This window comes from Hyla sarda, chromosome 9 (assembly GCF_029499605.1).
Source record: "Hyla sarda isolate aHylSar1 chromosome 9, aHylSar1.hap1, whole genome shotgun sequence".
Lineage (NCBI taxonomy): Eukaryota > Metazoa > Chordata > Amphibia > Anura > Hylidae > Hyla > Hyla sarda.
Genome location: NC_079197.1, coordinates 17,610,787 through 17,634,065, shown reverse-complemented (window position 1 = coordinate 17,634,065; position 23,279 = coordinate 17,610,787). Strand labels below are relative to the sequence as shown.

At 42.3% G+C, this 23,279-nt stretch overlaps 1 protein-coding gene across 10 annotated transcripts in view; it reads right to left on the bottom strand.

Moving 5' to 3' along the window:
• Positions 1-23,279, bottom strand: part of LOC130291575 (semaphorin-3F-like) — a 133,306-nt gene that overhangs the window by 96,049 nt on the left and 13,978 nt on the right. For 9 of the 10 annotated variants that reach the window (XM_056540481.1, XM_056540485.1, XM_056540489.1 and 6 more), the window contains exon 2: positions 18,534-18,646. In XM_056540481.1, the coding sequence (XP_056396456.1) occupies positions 18,534-18,633 (100 nt within the window). In that variant the 5' untranslated portion in view covers positions 18,634-18,646. Of the gene's footprint in view, positions 1-2,207; positions 2,354-18,533; positions 18,647-23,279 lie in introns of those variants that run through there. The other variant, XM_056540487.1, reaches the window with a different exon arrangement.

Genomic DNA, 23,279 nt, shown 5'->3' with positions numbered 1-23,279 from the left:
GTGCTGTATCCACTTTGGACTTTTGTATGCTTTTCCGGGTTGGCATTCTCGGATGATTACTTGCACACGCTGAGGGGATCGGTGTTGTCTCTCCTTTTCACTTATTATTGTATTTCTGCAAACACATTACGGTAGATTACTATTGCAAATTCATCGGCATTATGGTGGCACTGGGGTCTAGTCGTAAGTTACAACTGTCTAAGTTTCCCAACGAAGGTGCCTGCAGCTGGTGCAAAGTAAAGTTTCCGGGCATGGCAGGAGTTGTAGCTTTACAACAGCTGGAGGCACACTGTCTAGGAAACACTGGTCTAAGGGAAAATGTTGACTTTGGTCACAACAGGTTTCTCGATCACAGACTGTCATGTCATATTCCCTGAACCATGCTGCATTGTATGTGACCGGAATGGTACTGCAACCAGCAAGTGGCAGCGACCGTGACCATGACACTTGCAGGTTGAGAACGACATGGCAATCTTTGGCTGTACAAATGACAGTGTAGCCCAAACCCAAGGTTGCACAGTCTGAGAATTAAACAATATTAGTAAACCTCCCCCCAATGATTTACAACCATGTGCAAAGAATTCATATGATTCGTATAATAAAATTATACTTTCATGCATAACTCTGCAGCTTCGCCCTTGAAAGACTGGAAAGTCCATCTGCTTATAAAGTCACCTTTATCTGCATTGTAGTATGCTTTTTTTTTTTTTTTTACAGTGGAGGGGTTTTGTTCCACTCTTTTTCTCACCCGTCATAAGGCATCCTTTGTCTGGTATGTGGCCCCAGTCCAGATTCACAGTGCACAAGGCAGGCTCACAAAGATGAGAAACAAATGGTGATACTCACCATCTGATCGCATTCTCCGCAGCAAGTTTCTCTAATCCGGAGCGTTATAGTCTTGCTGTGCTCTACCACACACTGGGTGACATTTACAGACATCGCTGACTGCTCATAGACTACAGTCGAAAAGGGGTGGAAAAAAAAATAAATAAAAAATACCCAGCATGTCAGGTGACACGTATGAGTGGTGTCTGCATCTTCATCAATCACAGTCAAGTCTTGGGAACTTATAACGTACCTTCAGGGATACCAGCCTGCCTCGTATGGTGCACGGAGAGACGCCATGCTGGGCGCTACAGTAGTTGCCGAGGCAACCATACGATGCCCTGCGAGCATCCGACATGGATTCTATTAACCCCTTAGGGATGACATTTTAATTTTTGTTCTTTCATTCTTCCACTAAAATGGCTGATTAAGCGCTTGTTTTTTGTAGGATCAATTGTGCTTTTTTTTTATCAACAGCTTTGACTTTACCATAAAATAATATATGAAACAAATAAAAAAAATTTGTGGAGTAAAATTAGAAAAAAAAAAAAAAAACATTATGCGCATTTCTGCTATTTATAGCGAGGGCGTTTTGCTTGTAATAAAACTGGCATGTTAATGTTATTCTGCGGGTCAGTACAATTACGGCTATACACAATATATCGTTTTTGTTACATTTTAATGCTTTTGAGAATTATAACTTACCCCTATAACTTTTCTTTAATTGATTTTTATTCTATGCTTTCTGGGATTTGAGGTGGAAAAAAAAATAAAAATGTAATTCTGGGATTGGGGATTTACTTATTTATTTTATGCTGTTCAAAATACGGGAAAACTAAAGCTAGATTTCTGCATGCGGTTACACAAATGTGTTTATTTATTATTTGTGTTGCTTAGATTTTTCATTTGAAAAATTTGAAAACTGGTGTCACAGCAGCCTCTTGCTGCTATGATAACCAGCTGCCAACCTTCAGCTGTCCAGGCATGCTGGGAGTTAAAGTTTTGCAACAGCTGGAGGCACCCTGGTAGGCTTACTATACAAAGTTCCAGTTCCACGGTTCTAGAGTATACCTCCAGATATGCATCCCACCCGATTGTATGAAACAGTATTGTCGGATCGGGTGGGATGTATATATGTTGCCTTAGACGAGTGTTTCCCAGCCAGTGTGTCTCCAGCTGTTGCAAAACTACCACTACTAGCATGCCCAGACAGCTGTTGGCTGTCGGGCATGCTGGGATTGTAGTTTTCCAACAGCTGGAGTCACACTGGTTGGGAAAAAACTGCTTTAAAAGAGCAATTCAGTTAAATATGAATAGTCAGCCATCACAGTGAACCTCATTTATCAAAACTGTCTAATAAAATGGAAAAAAACTCTCGTTACCAATAACAACCACAACTCAGCTTTCATTGTTCCAATAAATGTAGCTACATTGCATCCGGTTGCTATGTGCAGTGCCAGTCTTAGTTTTGTTAAACTGTTGTCTTTGTCTCCTGATATGTCTAGCAGGTGCACACTACGTGGGTGATCTGAGGGTGACAAAATAAGGCAACTTTATTTATCTCCATTAGGTCATTAGGGTCGCAAGACCTGTCTGCTACATGACCCGGCATTCTGGGAGTTGTAGTTTTGCAACAGCTGGAGGCACCCTGGTCGGGAAACACTGCCATGGGCAAATAACAGCAACTGAACAGGGAATCTATATTAGTATTGCTTTCTTTGCAACCCAAAAAATAAAAGCACCTTTTGTAGTTACAGATTAGAGGCTTCTCTCCAATATAGCCCATCTACCCATAATGCCATTTCCTGGCACCGAGAGCAGATGTCACTTGCAGTAAAGCAGTGTCCCCCAACCTGTGATTCTCCAGCTGTTGCAAAACTAGAACTCCCATTATGCCCTGGGGTTGTTCAGGACTAGAAAAACACGTCTGCTTTCTTCCAGAAACTACACCACACCTGGGTTGTGTTACGATTACAGCCTAGTTATCGCAGACGTGAATAAGACTGAGCTCTAAAACCACACACATCCTGTGGGCAGGGTGGTGCTGTTTTTGACAGAAAGCCATGCTTTTTTCTAATCCTGGGCATTCCATTAATGGACAATGTGACTTAAAGAGGCACTGTCATTATGAAAAACTTTTTATATTTTGTAGTACTACTGATAAGACGACTTTTTTATATATACATTTATTTAAAAACATTTCAAACCGAATTTCTGCTGACACCGAAGCGGGAGGTAGTGGTGGAATGCAGCCTTCCTGACTTTTAGGCCATTGGCTTTTCTTTAATCAGTATTAAGCTGTGTATTTTATATTTCATGTATTTAATGTATTGCATTATGTCATACGATGCTCCCTATTGTTTTGTACAAAATCCAATAAAAACCTTTTGAAACGTATTTAAAAACATTTTTTAAATTTTACTAAAAATAAAAATTGAAAATAGCCGCCACTAGGGGTCATCTATCTTTATGCAGACAGACTACTCTGTATTTTGCAGCATACTGGATATCAGCAGTAAAGTGTGTTGGTATCCAGTATAGGAGATCACCATTGCACCACTACTCCCATGATGGAGCTGCATATTCTCCAGCTGAGTGCCTCCAGCTCTTGCAAAACTACAGACAAAAGGATATGTGGGCATGCTGGGAGTTGTAGTTTTGCAACAGCTAAAGGCAACACTGCTTACACAGTGCTCTACAAACACTGCAACTCCAGCAATACAAAACTACAACTCCCAGCATGCTTGAACAGCCAAAGCTTTCTTTGACTCCTGGATGACAAAGAAGTTGATCAGACACTCAGAATCTGTGAAAGCCAAATGACACACATAGTGACAGCTATGTTGATTAGCATCCAGCTTTACTAGGGACAGATAGAGAATGTATGCATAAAAACTACTGTGCAGTGATCTGCAGACTGCCAGGCTGCTCCCAGACTCAGAGCAGATGAGTCATCCACAGTGAGGGAGAGAGATGGACACGCCCCCTCCACACGGCAAGAAGAAAAAGCAAGTGAGCAATATATAAATGCTGTTTGTTAGGGATATATAGGACCTAGACACACTAACATATCACTTTTTTATTTATTTATTTTTTGCACTATGACAGCTACGCTTTAAGGAATACATTAAATCAAAGTAACAATTTGCTGTTGGGTTAACACTGATAGCGCAAAAGTAGTGGGCTGCAAATGTCCTAAAAGGAATCTGACACATGTTAAATTGGTGTGATAAAAAAAAACACCCCTGTGACGCTTCCAAGAGAAGTTCACGTTTACAGAAAGTGACGAAGACGTCTGCAAGCGGTGGCTGGAATGTTCTCTGCACAGATGTAAGAAGACGTGATAAATATGCAATAACGTTCTGCAGCAGGAGCTACAACTGCTGGGGCCCCCACGCGATCTCCTGTATGGAGTCCCGGCTCTCCTTCACAGCGGCGCTTCATGACTCCCGCCCCCTCATATATATATGGCTCTATGCGAGAGCCGAAGATTGCCGAACGGCTCTCTCATAGAGCTATATGGAGGGGGCGAGGTCGTGATGCGCCGCTGTGAAGGAGAACCGGGGCTCCATACAGGAGATCGCGGGGGCGCCAACACTCGGAACCCCTGCGATCTAAAACGTATCTTCCATGATACTTTTCCTTTACATTTTATTCATGCCACGATTTCCCCCACCTTACAATTACACTTAAAGAGGTGTTTCCCAACCAGGGCACCTCCAGCTTGTTTCAAAACTACAACTCCCAGCAAGACCGGACAGCCTTCGGCACCCTGGTTGGGAAACACTGACTTAAAGGCTATGGGTACATTTGAATGCAAAGTTATTATTGTGTTGTACTTTTAATTATGTTGCATCATTATTCATTTGTTGTATTATTATTATTTTTTTTATGTTGCATAATTTTTTTGTTTTATTATTTTTTTTATTAATATATTATGTTGCATAATGATTTTTTTATTTATTTTGTAGCATTAATATTAGTATTGTTATTATCTTACTCCGTTTCTATTCTGCAACCTGCATGGTCCCTTATAACGCCAGCTCCTCTACCCACTTCAGTGCTAAATCAGTTACTGGCTGAAGGCTTGGTCAGTCTTGTATCTCTCTTCCCCTAAACAATCTAATCTGATTGAGGACTCCTTTAATCCCTTAAGGCCCAGCGTTTTTCCGTTCTTGCCTTTCAATTTTGCACCTAAAAATCCATATTATGGCTTATTTTTTGCGCCACCAATTCTACTTTGTAATGACAAAAAATCATTGTGCGACAAAATTGAAGAAAAAACACAATTTTGTAACTTTTGGGGGCTTTAATTTCTACGCAGTAAATTTTTCGGTAAAAATGACACATTTTCTTTATTCTGTAGGTCCATACGATTAAAATGATCCCCTACTTATATAGGTTTGATTTTGCTTTACTTCTGGAAAAAAATCATAACTACATGCACGAAAATTAATACGTTTAAAATTGTCATCTTCTGACCCCTATAACTTTATTTTTCTGCGTACGGGGCAGTATGAGGGGTAATTTCTTGCACCGTGATCTGAAGTTTTAAGCAGTACCATTTTTGTATTGATCGGACTTTTTGATTGCATTTTGTTAATTTATTTTTGAAGTGACCAAAAATCCGCTATTTTGGACTTTTTGGCACGTATGCCATTGACCATGCGACTTAATTAACCATATATTTTATAGTACGGACAATTACACACGCGGTGATACCACATATGTTTATTTTTATTATGGTTACATTTTTTTATATGGAATTTGGGAAAAGGGGGGTGAGTTAAACTTTTAATAAGGAAGGGGTTAATGTTTTTTTGTTGATTTTTTAAAAACTTTTTATTCAATCTTTTTTTTAATTTTTTTCTTTATTTACACTTTTAGTCCCCTTAGGGGACTTTTAGGAGGAATCATTAGATTCCTCATACAGATGAATGTGGTTTCATAGATCTGCGCTCGATTGATAAAGCCTGGTCCTGCCAGGCTTTATCATTCACAACGCAGAAGCCAGCACAGGACGTGAGGTAAGCCCTCCGGCCACCTCAGAAGTGGATCACAACACCCACCCCCCACCCCCCCCCCCCCGCACTGCGGGGGCGATCCACCCCACTGGACCACCATGAATGGAATAGTTTAAATGTCCTTTTAAAGGGTTAATAGCTGGCTTCGGCAATTGCCGCATGTCAGCTATTAACGCTGTCCCCCAGCTAGAGGAATCAGATGGGGGCCGGCCGAGTCGGGAGCCCGCATCATACAAAGGTTGCCGTCTCAGGAAGAGCCGGCTCGTCCTTAGACGGAAACCGGTTAAAGAGGCACTGTCATGTGTTTGATACATTTTATAATCCTCCCAGATCACTGCCCCCATCATGATAAACCACCCCCTGCCTTTATTTTTTATAATTTTTTAGTTTTCTACCTTGATATCGCTCTGTATTTTCTGCTCAGCCTCAGTCAGATTCACAGACTGGGAAGGGGCGTTCCCCAGCAGGTGTGACATCATCTGAAGCCATACAGGGGAAACCTTCCTCCCTTACTCTAGAGACAATCTCCAAGCAGGACTGTAGGGAGGACCCCTGGTAGCCAAACTTTTAGGTTAATTTAACACATAAAGCTACTTAATTTTATTAAGAAGTATATTAGAAAGATAATCTATAACATATCATCTATAGGCTAATCTATAACATATTCATTTATTACTAATGACAGGTACCATTTAAAAATTGCTACAGATTTGGCTTATAGAAGCAGATGACAACTACTAAAGGAGACGTAATGTCAACAAATGGTTTAAACCAATTACATTTAGGTATTAAGGAACCTCTTTTAATAGCTAGAGCCCCCAACAAAGGGACACCCATTTATTTAATTGGATGTAGTTTATTAAGCGGTTCCCTGAGGGAAGGGGTGCCTGACGTCAGTGTCCACCCATTACACTGCTCTTCCTAGCAGACACAGTGCCAGGTTATCTTCTGCCCATGTTGTTGGGTCCCTGTTCTGGCCACCAAGCTCCTGTTTCCAACACGTTTCCAGCGTGCTCCCAAATATGTCCCCGACCAACCATAACCTTTATAAGATAATTCCCATGTTATCAAGATGCGTGAGCAATACGTTTTCTAGGGAAGTGTTTCAGCGAAGGTGTTCTCAAGCATATAAATTACTTTCAGTTTATGACCCCGGCTTGCTTCCCTATCGAATGCCTTGTCCTATGTTGTATCTCCAGCGTCTGACTTATAAACCTGTGCTACCCACCCTGACATGTTTGGTCTCTGAACATGAAAGAACACCGTCTGTCCACTCCTCAGGTTGCACCCAGACTACTCTCCAGTCTGTATAAGAATAGAAAAAAAGAAAGACCATAGGACAGCGCCTCATGTATTACCCCAGCGTTCAATTACCCTGCTCTGGGGTCCACACAGATAGAAGCCTCTGTAAGATGGCCGCTCACCTTGTGCATGGGAAAAATGCGTCTATCAACCCTATTTAATGTATCAAATGCCGAGAAAAGGCTGCCCAGCACAGGAATTGCAGAAGAAGGGCAACCTGTCCTGTAGAACATGGTACGGAGGTGAAGAAAGAAAACCCTTCAGATGAAAGGTGCTGCTCATCCCAATGAAAATGGATTCCAAATCACGAGTAATGTTTAAATTCAAAGTGGACTTGAAATACATTTTTATTGAGATAAGCAGCGCCTGACATCAGAAGGGTTGTTTTCCCTCACCTCTGTACCATACTCTCCGGTCTGAGTGTCTCACACTGGTGTCTTGTTGGCCTCACATCCAACCACCACCTTTATTAGGACCATTATTTGAGGTAGTTACTCGGTGGTCTCTGCAGCAAAGACCACATCCTCATACAAGTAAAATAGGGTGAAAACCAGGGGACCATTTAGACCAGTGTTTCCCAACCAGGGTGCCTCCAGCTGTAGACAAACTATAACTTCCCGCATGCCCGGACAGCCTTTGGCTATCCGGGCATGCTGGGAGTTATAGTTTGCAACAGCTGGAGGTACTCTGGTTGGGAAACACTGATTTAGACAATGCCCACACAAGCTCAATGTTAGCCTGTAGAGAAGAGAAACAGAAAAAGTTGAGGCCAAACCTAATTCTAACCAAGTTTGCAAAACTTTTGCAACTCATTGAAATTGCCACTGTCAAGTCCTAAAAGTGTACCTGTCAATATAAAAAAAAATAATAAAAAAACTCAACATGGTACATGTCAGAAGAGTGTACAGACCCGACCAATGAAAAGAGCAGGGAGAGAGGTGCACGGCCTCGGGCTTCCCTCCCCATTTTTTGTCTATAAGACCTGGATGGCCCCAAAGACCTACATTATGAATCCATTCAGGTCATGTGACACAGAGCCAGGAGAAAACACGCTAAGCGCGTCCTTCTCCTGACTCGTTCTCGGTCATGGTCTGACCAGACAATAAACTTTAGAGATGTTTTTACGATATATCTAAACGAATTGTAATGAGAGAGCCCACTTAAGCCCAACTGATAATTCTCTGTATTTACCACTTCTTTAAATTTTATAGATATTTTTATTTGCAAATGCAAAAACTTGGCCGCATCATTGTACAGACGTCCACTAAATTGCAACTATTGGCAACCAAAAAGAAGAAGAAAAAATTGCTCTTTTGCAAACCTGGTCAAACGCGCTAGAGGAAAGTCAAGCATAGCAGCGGGACGTACAACTGTAGAACACAAGACAATAAAACGGCTTTGAGCGCAAGACAAAAAGCCCCACACAAGGCATTAATAGGCTTACCCTACAGTGGAACACTCAACGCTGTCCGAGCTGTTTAGACTAATAAGAAGGAATATTTTGTAGTTGTCTTTGGTTACAAAACATTGTAGCTACATTCACTGACTTATTAGAGGGGATTTGCACTTTTGGACAGTCTTTATTTTCTAGCCTCCATATGGAGAGAAGGGGCATCTCTCCCACGGGACATCTAGGTTACCTAGTGCCAGAATATAGTGTTTATCTGAAGGCAGCTGTTACAGCTCACAGTGCATTAGTGTGACAGACAACAATGGACATTTTCTGTTCTCCCCTATTACAGACGGACAAGGGGCCTGCACTGCTCTTCTGTCCAGCAAAAGCAGACGGCCGCCATCCAGAAAATGTTAGAGTCTGCAAGCGCACTCATGCAATGAGCTTATGTGCTGGGGTTGGCCAAGGGTGTCAGGTGCACTGGTTAGTAGTGGATCAGTCTTCTGCTCTCCAAAGAGGTCAATAAGCTTCTGGAAAGCAATGATTCCTAACTATTGGTTGTCCAGCATGGACTATTGGTTGTCCATCACGACCACCCTACATATCACTCAAAACCATTCAAAAGGATTTTTTAATAGACGAACTGCCATAGACTGATTCAGGAATGCAGCCAGCTGCAAAAAAATAAATAAATGAAAAAAAGAAATAAATGCTCAGCTCAGATGGAGATTATGACGTAACTCTACTTTGATCATACTAAAATACAGAGTGACGAAGAATTACCAATACTGTCCAATACTTAGACCATTGTTTCTCAACCAGGGTGCCTTTAGTTGTTGCAAAACTACAACTTTCAGAATGCCCGGACATGGTGGGAGTTGTAGTTTTGCAACAGCCGGAGGAACCCTGGTTTGGAAACACTGACTTAGACGGTGGTAACTTAAAGGAGTAGTCCAGTCTAAAAAATGTATAAGTGTCAGATTGCTGGGGGGGGGGGGGGGGGGGGATGTTCAACCACTGGGACCCCCAGCAATCTCCTGCCCTGGTTCTCCCCATGAAAGTATGTCGACCATGGCACGAAGCGGTGGCCGACACCCCCCCTCCCATCCATCTCTATGGTAGAGCCGGAGATACTGCGGATAGGGTATATGGTTTTATGACTGAATAAATCCTTTAAGACTAGACCAGTGTTTCCAAACCAGGGTGCCTCCAGCTTTTGCAAAACTCCCAGCACTCCTGGACAGCCGAAGGCTTTTATGGTATTATGATGTGTTTCTATACCAGAGACGATAAATATGATGTGAATGGGGCCTAAGAATCGGCCTTTGCAGGCAGTCCTCATGCTGCCATAAGCTGCACCTGTATTTGGCAGCTACATCCTGCAGGAATTTGGTTTCCCAACAGCCCTGGTTACCATCTGAATATCCAAGTCTCTTGTTTAGGTGATGACTCAGATACTAGCATTGTAAAAGGGAATTACACAGAAGGTGATACCTTAATATTTACAGAGGCTTCTCTTGACTGCTGCATGCACGCATGAATGAAGGAGCAATCCGTGTACTCATGACGTCCGCACTGAAGAATGACAATAGGGAGGGGGACAGTCTGCAACTGATATATCTCAATGTAAACCTGATAAAATAACTAAAATGTAAGTTATATATAAGGAAGAGCTGCAGACGGCAAGTGAAAGGTGGGAGATATATGGCAATATAGGAAAGAGCGGTATGTGAGTGAACTGGAGCTGGTATAGTCTGCTTGGATTTCTCATAAACCCGACTGCTTCACATACATGCACTGGCTGTGAGCTCACCCTTCTCATACATAGATATGCCCTGACACATAGGATGTCTCAGGATTTATAGTCAGACACACAGAGGGTGTCCCCGGGCACTGCCTGCTGTGGAGACGCAGCTTCACACCCAGTGACTCGAGGGATAAAGGCCCAGCTGTCACGCACAGATAGCGGGGCTCAGTGCTCCCTATTAATAGGCCCCCGTGAGGTAACCGTGGTATTTTTGGGATGCGCTTGTCAAGAACAAAGTACATCACAATCCCGACAACTGCCCGGTTCCTCTTTGTTCTTCGCATAATCGACGTTGAAGACACGTCGACACCACAACTGCTGCAGACGTGACTCCTCTACCCGCCGGAAAAAATTTAAATAAAATAAGAACAGCTTTTATATGTTCGGCTCCCGCTCATATAGTTATAAAGGCCAGACATTCTTGTATCCTTTTCATTCTAATTCACCATATCAGAGAATCTGCTGTTGCTTGTAACATGAGTGTGTGTACGACCGGTTGCCAGGGGCTGTAAAGATGGCATGGCCTGAGCATTAGCCCTGCGATTTACAGCCAAGAAAACTGTACAAAATGGTGACAATGAGGGCGTGTTATTTTATTGCACAAGCTTGTTTATGGAAGGATAGGTGTTAAACAGCCTTCTTTGTCTACTAACCCTTAATAATGTCAATACACGCAGAGAGTCTGCCAACATTGCCCCCCTTACCGGCCGCTCCGAATTCCTTCAGGAGGAAACATAAGGAGACAATTCTTCACCCTTCTGTGACCTTTTAGGGTTAGAGGTCAAATACACACAAAAACACAAGGTTATCTCTTCCCCCTTGATGACCCTACGGCAAAGGGCACCCACACACAGGACACATTTTATCACATGCAATAAGGGGGATTAAGGAATGGGTCCGCGGCACTGCCTGCAGGGCCTATGACACGGGAGGTCAGCAAGGAAAGGGTGTACGCTGCAGGTGTCCACAGGGGGGCGGTTATATCATATACGACATATGCAGCTAGAATACGTAATGAAATTGCTTAAATACCCCAATACATTATAGTCACTGCACTTGCTGCCATAGGTCCAAAGAAACTGCAGGACTGACATGAGAAATTGGAATTCTTTCCACCCAGGGGTCTCCCCGGCTATGGACTGGCAGACTACAGACAGATTTATGACAGTCTGGATCCCATTCACAGATTACACACTGCTGCTTGCTACAATGCATTGCTTAGGCCCCTTTCACACTACAGGTATCATCCTGTAAAAAACCTCCGTTATTACTCCCGGCAAAAGGTCCTGAAAGCGGGCGTCAAAAAATCCCATTCATGTCACTGGGATTTTTTGACCATCCTTTTGCATCAGACATGTCCGTTTTCACTAATGTCAGTTATTTTTGCCGACACAAAAGACGGTGCATGCACTAATTTTTGGTCCGGCAAAAATAAAAAAAAATGGTGACAAACCGGACGTTAAAATTTCACATTGAAGTCTATGGGAACCGGATGTAAAAAAAAAAAAAAAAAAAAAAAAAAAAAAAAAAAAAAAAACCATCCGTTATCATTTATTGTCAGTTTTTTTTAAAGGGGTACTCCGGTGGAAAACTTTTTTTTTTTTTTAAATCAACTGGTTCCAGAAAGTTAAGCAGATTTGTATGTAATCTTAATCCTTCCAGTACTTATTAGCTGCTGAATACTACAGAGGAAACTCTTTTCTTTTTGAAACACAGTGCTCTCTGCTGACATCATGACCACAGTGCTCTCTGCTGACATCTCTGTCCATTTTAGGAACTGTCCAGAGTAGGAGAAAATCCCCATAGCAAACATAGGCTGCTCTGGACAGTTCCTAAAATGGACAGAGATGTCAGCAGAGAGCACTGTGCTTGTGATGTCAGCAGAGAGCTCTGTGTTCCAAAAAGAAAAGAATTTCCTCTGTAGTATTCAGCAGCTAATAAGTACTGGAAGGATTAAGATTTTTTAATAGAAGTGATTTACAAATCTGTTTAACTTTCTGGCACCAGTTGATTTAAAAAAAAAAAAAAAGTTTTCCACCGGAGTACCCCATTTTTTTGGTACTGAGCATGCTCAGTACAGCTTTACAAAAAAATGGTTAAAACCCGATAAAACAGCCTTTGGCTGTCCGGGCATGCAGGGAGTTGTAGTTTTGCAACATCTGGAGGGTCACAGTTTGTAGACCACTGCTCTATGCACGGGATTCCCAAGGGTCAAGTGTCCCCAAAGCACAAAGATGACCGCTGCTCCATTCATTCTCTATGGGACTTATGAATGTAGCTGAGGGCTCAACCCTTATCCTGCAGACAGCAGATAACTAATAATCTAGGGATAACCCCTTTTAAGCAGCATAAGAATTCTGGCAATACCATAATATACATACGAGTGGTTTAAATGTCTGCAAAAGTAGTTAGTTGTAAATGTAAAATGTGAAAATGTGCAAAATAAAATGTAACTTCGCCTAAACAAGATAAGTGATAGAATTTATGTGCTAAGAATTACAGTCTGTATCATCCTCCAGAGCTTCACTTATAGTTCTGCTCACAGTCAACTAGATTAAAGGGGTTGTCCCGAGATGACGTCCCCTATCCACCGGGCATATGAATGTCACAAAAGAAGAAGAACCCCACCACTCAAGACTCTTACCTATGTGCAAGAAATGAGAAGGTTAGAAACAAAAAATGTGTCGGCAGATAAGAACCTTTCGGCCCCTCTAGTCTGCCCTATATTTTGAATACTATGAATAGTCCCTGGCCTTATATGACATGAAGGATAGCCTTATACCTATCCCTATCTTATATGAAGGATAGCCTTATACCTATCCCTATCTTATATGAAGGATAGCCTTATGCCTATCCCTATCTTATATGAAGGATAGCCTTATGCCTATCCCTATCTTATATGAAGGATAGCTTTATACCTATCTCTATCTTATATGAAGGATAGCCTTATACCTATCCCTATCTTATATGAAGGATAGCCTTATACCTATCCCTATCTTATATTAAGGATAACCGTACACCTATCCCTATCTTATATGAAGGATAGCCTTATACCTATCCCTATCTTATATGAAGGATAGCCTTATATTTATCCCTATCTTATATGAAGGATAGCCTTATACCTATCCCTATCTTATATGAAGGATAGCCTTATACCTATCCCTATCTTATATGAAGGATACCCTTATACCTATCCCTATCTTATATGAAGGATAGCCTTATATATATCCCTATCTTATATGAAGGATAGCCTTATACCTATCCCTATCTTATATGAAGGCTAGCCTTATATATATCCCTATCTTATATGAAGGATAGCCTTATACCTATCCCTATCTTATATGAAGGATAGTCTTATGCTTATCCCTATCTTATATGAAGGATAGCCTTATTCCTATCCCATGCATGTTTAAACTCCTTCACTGTATTTGCAGCGACCACTTCTGCAGGAAGGCTATTCCATGCATCCACTACTCTCTCAGTAAAGTAATACTTCCTGATATTAGGTTCTAGGGGAACCAACAGATGCATTCACACGGACGACCATTCCTATAGTGGCTGCAATATACAGGACACAGTAAGTTTCTCCTACCTTAGACGCTTGTTGCTACACTTCTCAGAATGCAAATCGCCAAAAGCTTTGCGCAAAAATTGAGCCAGCAAGGAATGCTGGGAGATATCAACTTTAAAGGGGTATTCCAGGAAAAAAAAAATATTTTTTATTTCAACTGGCTCCAGAAAGTTAAACAGATTTGTAAATTACTTTTATTAAAAAAATCTTAATCCTTTCAATAATTATGAGCTGCTGAAGTTGAGTTGTTGTTTTCTGTCTGGCAACAGTGCTCTCTGCTGACATCTCTGCTTGTCTCGGGAACTGCACAGAGTAGAAGAGGTTTGCTATGGGGATTTGCTTCTAAACTGGGTGGTTCCCGAGACACGTGTCATCAGAGACCACTTAGACAAAAAAGAACAACTCAACTTCAGCAGCTCATAAATACTGAAAGGATTAATATTTTTTAATAGAAGTAATTTACAAATCTGTTTACCTTTCTGGAGCCAGTTGATATATAAAACATTTTTTTTTCCCTGGATAACCCCTTTAAGGTCAGAAAAATGTTAAACACAGATCTGTAATATAGTACAGAATTAGTAGAAGGTAAGAATTTTAACGTATAGACAATACTCAACTTATTTTATCGCTCGTCCATACATCTCAACTAGAGATGAGCGAACTTACAGTAAATTCGATTCGTCACGAACTTCTCGGCTCGGCAGTTGATGACTTTTCCTGCATAAATTAGTTCAGCTTTCCGGTGCTCCGGTGGGCTGGAAAAGGTGGATACAGTCCTAGGAAAGAGTCTCCTAGGACTGTATCCACCTTTTCCAGCCCACCGGAGCACCTGAAAGCTGAACTAATTTACGCAGGAAAAGTCATCAACTGCCGAGCCGAGAAGTTCGTGACGAATCGAATTTACTGTAAGTTCGCTCATCTCTAATCTCAACGTTAGGATATGCAATCACTTTATGATTAGTGTGGGTCCGACCTTCTTCCTGTGAATGAAGGAGGAACGCAGTGTCTTTTTGTTTCCCTCCTCCTCGGCTACCTGGCTGTGCAGGGCATTGCGGCATAGTCCTATTCACTAGATAGCAGCTGGCTGCGCTTCCCTGCCCCGCTGGGTTTCCAGGAGAGCTGCTGTGCAGGGATTCAGTGCTCAAACACCACATCCCCTTCAATCTTATAACTGGTCAGGGTCCCAGAAGTCGGACTCCTGCCGATCATAAAAACAAATGGCATATCCTAGCGTTTCGCCTTTATGAGATGGGAAAACTCTGGTGTTGTATTCACCTTAACTACAGGAGTTGCAACTGCAGCTTTTACAAGGCAAATCTTATATACTGTATATTTTATTGTCTTATAAAATCCGCAACCACAGTGTTTGAAATTGTGGATCCACAACTAATCGTCATTTGAAGGGGTATTCCAGGCAAAAACTTTTTTTTATATTTCAACTGGCTCCGGAAAGTTAAACAGATTTGTAAATTACTTCTATTAAAAAATCTTAATCCTTCCAATAGTTATTAGCTTCTGAAGTTTTCTGTCTAACTGCTCAATGATGATGTCACGTCCCGGGACGTGAGTCATCAGAAAGCAGTTAGACAGAAAAAAACAACTCAACTTCAGAAGCTAATAACTATTGCAAGGATTAAGATTTTTTTAATCGAAGTAATTTACAAATCTGTTTAACTTTCCGGAGCCAGTTGATATATAAAAAAAAGTTTTGGCCTGGAATACCCCTTTAAGGTGTGAATACATTGTTGCAATAATCCTAACAGTAAATCAGTGTTTTCCAACCAGTGCACCTCCAGCTGTTGCAAAACTACAACTCCCAGCATGCCCGGACAGCCTTTGGCTGTCCGGGCATGCTGGGAGTTGTAGTTTTGCAACAGCTGGAGGCACCCTGATTGGAAAACATTGTTACAGATAGTAATACTGATGGATTTGACCATTTATCTTAAATTTAGCTCAATGCTATGACCACAGTCACAATGAGAGTTGCAGGAAAAATGGAAGTGCGTTCCTCTCAAGAAAGGCGCTGGTCCCCAGATGTTATGACAAATATTTCTTTATTTGCATCGCGTTTCGATCCCGGACAGGGATCTTCGTCAGGCATACATGTAGATCAACGAACATGTCGATCAACCTGACGAAGATGCCTGTCTGGGATCGAAACGCGTTTCAAATAAAGAAATATTTGTCATAACATCTGGAGACCAGCGCCTTTCTTGAGAGGAACGCACTTCCATTTTTCCTGCAACTCTACCTCCACCGGTTCAACTGACGTTACACCGGGAAGTTCCTCGTGGCAGCGGTCTACCTGTCTCTCTCCAGACGCTACTGTAAGTGTTGTGCCCTGAGAGCAAAACCTAGGGGTAAGAACCCATCTTTGACTTTATCTAGTCACCCATGGTAAACGGTCTTCACTAGGGGCGCACCTCTTGTTGTTTTCTCTTTTCTATATTAGTACACAGTCACAATGAGAGAATAGACAGAGTTTGGAAGGTATTCTTCTCTATGATTAACGCTACAGTCCTCCGCTCGGCAAGTGGCTGAGGTACTGCTGTGCAGGGAAAAAGAAGCTCAGGGGGACGCAGTGCTAAATGTAAGCTCTCCTTCCTTCTCACGAAGAATCGTAAGATTATGGCTTATCCTGGCATTATGCATTCGCCTTATAAGGGTGTACTCACACGTACAGTATCCTGTGCCTATTTGATGTGTAGGATTTAAAGCTGCAAATTTAATGCTGCATTCAATCATTTAGTTTGCATAAAATCTGCAGCTCTAAATCCTGCACATAAAATATGCGCAGGATGCAGGTTAACCTGCGAAATTTCCCATGTGGATTTGCTGAGGAAAATACTCAGAGGATTTTGCTAATATTGACTTAAATGGTTCAAAAGGAAAATCTTCCTTAATGGGTGCTTTCACACACTAGTAACTAGCAGCGGCTTTCCCGCAGCGGGAAACCCACTGCGAGTTACGCTACTGTTCATTTGAATGGGTCCGTGGACAGTCCACAAATCTGACACTATTGCGGACTGTCTGTGGACCAATTTAAATCAATGGTTGCGTAACTCGCTGCAGGATTCCCGCAGCAGGGATCCCGCTGCTAGTTACTAGCGTGTGAACGCACCCTTAGGGTATGTTCAGACGGGCGGATCCACAGCTTATTTTACGCAGCTGATCCGCTGACACTGGCCCCCTACAGGGTGCCTCAGATGTGCCTGCTCGGAGTGGCAATACACCGCTAGGAGCAGACACACTGTGATGTGCGAGCTGCTGCGCGCATGCACAGTATACTCAAACATCGCGGCTGCTCTCTGCCTAGCTCAGGAAGCAAGTGGAGCAACCGCGATGTGTGCGAGTACACCACACATGCGCAGCGACTCGCACATCGCAGCAGTGTGTCTGCTCGTAGCGGCGTATTGCCGTTTTCGAGCGGGCGCATCTGAGGCACCAACTAGGGGTCCATCGTTGGCGGATCCGTAGTGTAAAATATGCTGTGGATCCGCCCGTCATGAACGTACCCTTACTGCGGACTTTGTGCTGTGCTGACCCATTGAAGTCAATAGTAGCAAAATCTGCAGCGGATTTTCCGCAGGTAATCCGCCCATGTGAACGGACCCTAAGAGTGAACTGTCCATGTGATTTTGGGTATATGCCCTATAAATGTAAACAATATACAGTGACTCCCCAACCTACGATGGCCCCGACATACGATAATTTCAACATGCGATGGCCTCTCAGAGGCAGCATCAACATACGATGTTTTTGTATGTTGGGGCCATCGCATAAACTGCTATCCAGCAGCGCAGACTTCTTCAGCTGCCGGCAGATAGCCGTTTACGGTGCCCTTTGTGCTACGGTGATGGTCTCTTACCTGTCCTCGGGGCTCCGGAGCGTCCTGTTCAGGATCCCCTGCATTGCCGGCGCTCTCCTTCATCGTCATCACATCGCCGCGCACGCCGTCCCGTCATCCAATAGGAGCGGAGTGCATAGTGACGTGCTGGCGGCGACGGAGAGCGAGGATCCCGGGGAAGCAGAGACGTCCGGAGCGTCGGGGACACCCCGGGGACGCGGCGACAGAGGTGGAGGACATCCAGGGCAGTGGTGACGAGCGGCGATGGTCCGGAGCGGCGGGTACAGGTGAGTATAACTTCCTATTCTTTCCATTGCACGGATCCCTCAACATACGATGGTTTCAACAAACGATGGTCCATTTGGAACGGATTACCATCGTATGTCGAGGGACCACTGTATTTGGTCTATGGAAAGTAGAGATGAGCGAACTTACAGTAAATTCGATTCGTCACGAACTTCTCGGCTCGGCAGTTGATGACTTATCCTGCGTAAATTAGTTCAGCCTTCAGGCGCTCCGGCGGGCTGGAAAAGGTGGATACATTCCTAGGAAAGAGTCTCCTAGGACTGTATCCACCTTTTCCAGCCCACCGGAGCACCTGAAAGCTGAACTAATTTATGCAGGAAAAATCAACTGCCGAGCCGAGAAGTTCGTGACGAATCGAATTTACTGTAAGTTCGCTCATCTCTAATGGAAAGCATTGTCTGCCCCTATGCATTGCTGACAAACACTGCAAATAATTGTAAAGCTTTATTTCATCTTACCTTTGTATGACAGGTAGACACGTGCCGGTCTGGAGGTCCATGTCCTCACAGAAAAACTGAGAAGCAGGAGAAGTAAAGACGGCAGCACAGACACCAGCATGTTGCCGCTACACCTAGACACAGAGACAAAACAAAAGTTTACACGCTGGCAGTAACACCACAATAAAGACACAATCACCGTCTCAAGGATAGATCACCGTACAGCACAGGGCGTACATCAAAACTGACCGGCCGACTCATAGCAGGATGGGAGATTTTTTTTTTTTATTGCTCTAATATAGAACAAATCTGCATTTGCTGAAAATACACTTATATAATCTGTCCCGTCAGTGCTGGGACGTAACGGGAAATTTCCTTTCCTTTTAGCGAAAAAGGAAAATGATGTGGACATTAGTCAAAGTGATAAAAATAAGCATCCCAGAATTCATCGGGCACCACAGACAATGAAGAGGAAATCTGTTCATTTGTTCTGTTCCCAGGGCTCATGAGAGTACGTTCACCCTGATGACGGCAGATAACGCAGGCTTACGTAGATACGGCCCCGGCCCTGCGGGAGCACAACCGGCAGATAGGCCAATATGTCAATCCGTAATGTACTGCAGAAGACACTGCCACTGTATAAATCCTAAATCAACAACTTCCTGTAAGATTATTAAGATTAAATAACTATAAATTACATAAAAGCCTAAAGCTGCCCAATTGCTTTAGGATTTAGGCTTTTATCCCGCGTATGCATGCTCGTCTCCGCTATGTGTGCATTTTATTTTAAAGGTGTGAAAGTAGAATATACTCTAGCATAGTGGTCTCCAACCCGCGGACCTCCAGATGTTGCAAAACTACAACTCCCAGCATGCCCGGACAGCCAACGGCTGTCCGGGCATGCTGGGAGTTGTAGTTTTGCAACATCTGGAGGTCCGCGGGTTGGAGACCACTGCGCTAGCTTATTCTTATTGAACTGGAGTCAAATAGGAATCTTATTCCTATTGAACTGGATCAAAATTACTTTAGGATTTAGGCTTTTACCTCCATATGCATGCTCATCTTGACTGTGTGTGCATTTCATTTTAAAATGGTGGACGTGGAATGAGCTGTAGCCAATTCCCATTGAATTCGATTATTTCCAATAGAAGCAAAAGATAAGGCATGTTAAAATTCAATGAAAATGACCTTAGGATTTAGGCTTTTACACTCCATATATGCATGCTCGTCTCAACTGTGCGTGCATTTTTTTTTCTTCTTTTTTTAAATGGGTGAAATTGGAATAAGCTTTAAAGGGGTACTCCGGTGAAAACCTTTTTTCTTTTAAATCAACTGGCTCCGGAAAGTTAAACAGATTTGTAAATTACTTCTATGAAAAAATCTTAATCCTTCCTGTACTTATTAGCTGCTGAATACTACAGAGGAAATTATTTTCTTTTTGGAATGCTCTCTGATGACATCACGAGCACAGTGCTCTTTGCTGACGTTATAATAATAATAATAATAAGTCTTCATTTATTGTTGTCCTTAGTGGGATTTGAACCCAAGTCCCCAGGACTGCAAGGCAGCAGTGCTAACCACTGAGCCACCATGCTGCCCTTAGCATACATCTGCTATGCATGGTTGCTAAAATGGACAGAGATGTCAGCAGAAAGCACTGTGCTCGTGATGTCATCAGTGTTCCAAAAAGAAAGAAATTTCCTCTTTAGCATTCAGCAGCTAATAAGTACTGGAAGGATTAAGATTTTTTAATAGAAGTAATTTACAAATATGTTTAACTTTCTGGCACCAGTTGATTTAAAAGAAAAAAGGTTTTCACCGGAGTACCCCTTTAAGCCTTTTCTATGCTTATCTCCCATGGAAGTAAGAGATAATGCTTGTTATATTCTATTAAAATCTCTGTCTCCAACATCTGTGGTAGGGGATCAGTCAGATGTGGGGGTCCTCATACCAATTACATTGTGTACAATTTACTTTTTAGCTTTGGCAGGTGCAGAGTATGAGATAATATTTGTCTTTCTTTCGAAAACAGTGCCACTCCAGCTCACAGGTTGTGTCTGGTATTGCAGGTCACCCACATTGATGCGAACGGATCTGAGCTGCCATACCACGCACCACCTATGGGCAGCTGTGGCGCTGTTTTTTTTTTTTTTTTTTAAATCTGTACATCTGCTTTAAAAGGATCCAAAACTATAACATTTAGAAGTGATTGCAGGTAATACCAGGTTTCCCCGCAATTGCAAAAGGAAAAGTGTTTTCACCGAAGCTTGGATATGAGAATATTTATTGGCAGGGTTCTCACAATATACTGTAATTCTTCAGGATCAAGGAAAAAAAAATCAATTTTTGACCCTGCAATGTTAATATTCACACAGCTTTCCAGTATGAGGGATCTACCAAATAACAACCTATATCTCCCTGTGCCTGTGACTGGACTAAGCTTTGACTTTATACTTCACAAAGGAATAAAATATATTTTATAAATTATGAGCCTGATCACATCGCAGGACCAACAGACCATTTAATGTGTATGGGGGTATCCCCACTTTCCTATAGACCAGTGTTTCCCAACTAGAGTGCCTTCAGCTGTTGCAAAACTACAACTCCCAGCATGCCCCGACAGCCTTCGGCTTTCCTATATGCCGACTTCCCTATATGCCAGTGTTTCCCAACAAGGGTGTCTCCAGCTGTTGCAAAACTACAATTTACAGTCAAAGGCTGTCCGGGCATGCTGGGAATTGTAGTTTTGCAACAGCAGAAGGCACCCTGGTTGGGAAACATTGCTATAAACAGTAGATCTTTGGGGGAAGGATGTGTTTTTCCATCCAGAACACATGCACACTTAGCCGAGCTGAGCATGCACATGTATGGAGGAGTTAAGAATAATAGCTGTGGGTATATCATAAGAGTACGGCCAACTCGACACATATGGAAGAATTTTACTTTTATACATCTATTTTATCTCGCTTTTTATTTTTTGCTCTTACTGGAAGCTGGGAATTGTAGTTTTGCAACAGCTGGAGGCACCCTGGTTGGGAAACATTGCTCTAAACAGTAGATCTATGGGCTTTCCTATATGCCGACTTCCCTATATGCAAGTGTTTCCCAACCAGGAGTTGTAGTTTTGCAACAGCTGGAGGCACCCTGGTCGTGAAACATTGCTCTAAACAGTAGATCTGGGCTTTCCTATATGCCGACTTCCCTATATGCAAGTATTTCCCAACCAGGAGTTGTAGTTTTGCAACAGCTGGAGGCACCCTGGTTGGGAAACATTGCTCTAAACAGTAGATCTATGGGCTTTCCTATATGCCGACTTCCCTATATGCAAGTGTTTCCCAACCAGGAGTTGTAGTTTTGCAACAGCTGGAGGCACCCTGGTTGGGAAACATTGCTCTAAACAGTAGATCTATGGGCTTTCCTATATGCCGACTTCCCTATATGCAAGTGTTTCCCAACCAGGAGTTGTAGTTTTGCAACAGCTGGAGGCACCCTGGTTGGGAAACATTGCTCTAAACAGTAGATCTATGGGCTTTCCTATATGCCGACTTCCCAATATGCAAGTGTTTCCTAACCAGGGTGTCTCCAGGTGTTGAAAAACTACAACTTACAGCCTTTGGGGGAAGGATGTGTTTTTCCATCCAGAACACATGCACACTTAGCCGAGCTGAGCATGCACATAGATGGAGGAGTTAAGAATAATAGCTGTGGGTATATCATAAGAGTACGGCCAACTCGACACATATGGAAGCAATTTACTTTTATACATCTATTTTATCTCGCTTTTTATTTTTGCTCTCACTGGAAGCCTTCAGGATATCCTGCCTTCCCTTTCCTACACTATCTGTATTATATATCACTATACTATATTGTATATCATTTTGCATCTTAGCTTACTATATGTGTGTGTGTATATATATATATATATATATATATATAGATCACTATTTTATATTACTATATTGTAAACTGTTTTGCATCTTAGTTTTTCATTCTATATCCAGCCCAGTTATGTATAACATAATTTATTTTTACGTCACTATAAATAAACGTGACCACAGATTAAAGGGTTTCTGCTCTGACTGCCGCAAAAAAAAAAAAATGTATATATATCTTGTGTGGTTCCGAAAATGGAAAGCTGAAATTATTCTATAACTAAACAATGACCAGGAAGCGGCGCTAGGGAATAGCATTTCTGGGTCAAATTAGGATGCAAATGCACTTTGTGCAAAAACAATTGCACCTTCGGCCCGGGGCTTTCAAGGGATTTTGTGTGTAAGGGAAGGAGCGTGAGAATAGACTGCGGTAAAAAGGAAGTCCTTTATAACAGGGTGTCCTTCAGGAGGATACACAAGGGAGTGACATTATAATCTTAGAAACCGCGAGGTTTCTTGAAGGAAATCACTTATTTTTGTTCTTAGGAAGCAACATTTTAGAAAGGGATATGGAGCCCGGAATCTTTGTGCATTTAGATTACAAAATAAAACTGAGACTTCTAGCCAGGCCAGATCAGACGTAGGGCTGACGTGCCAAAGTTACATTTCTGTCATTCCTTAAAGGGAAACTGCACCGTCAGGTGAATGCATATATGTATACACACACACACACATATATATATATATATATATATATAGATAGAAATATACACATACAGTATATATATGTGTGTGTATAGATATATGCATATGTACGTGTGTATGTATATACATATATATAGTAGCACGTGATATGTGTTACTTTTTGCACATCATGTGTACATACATACACGCA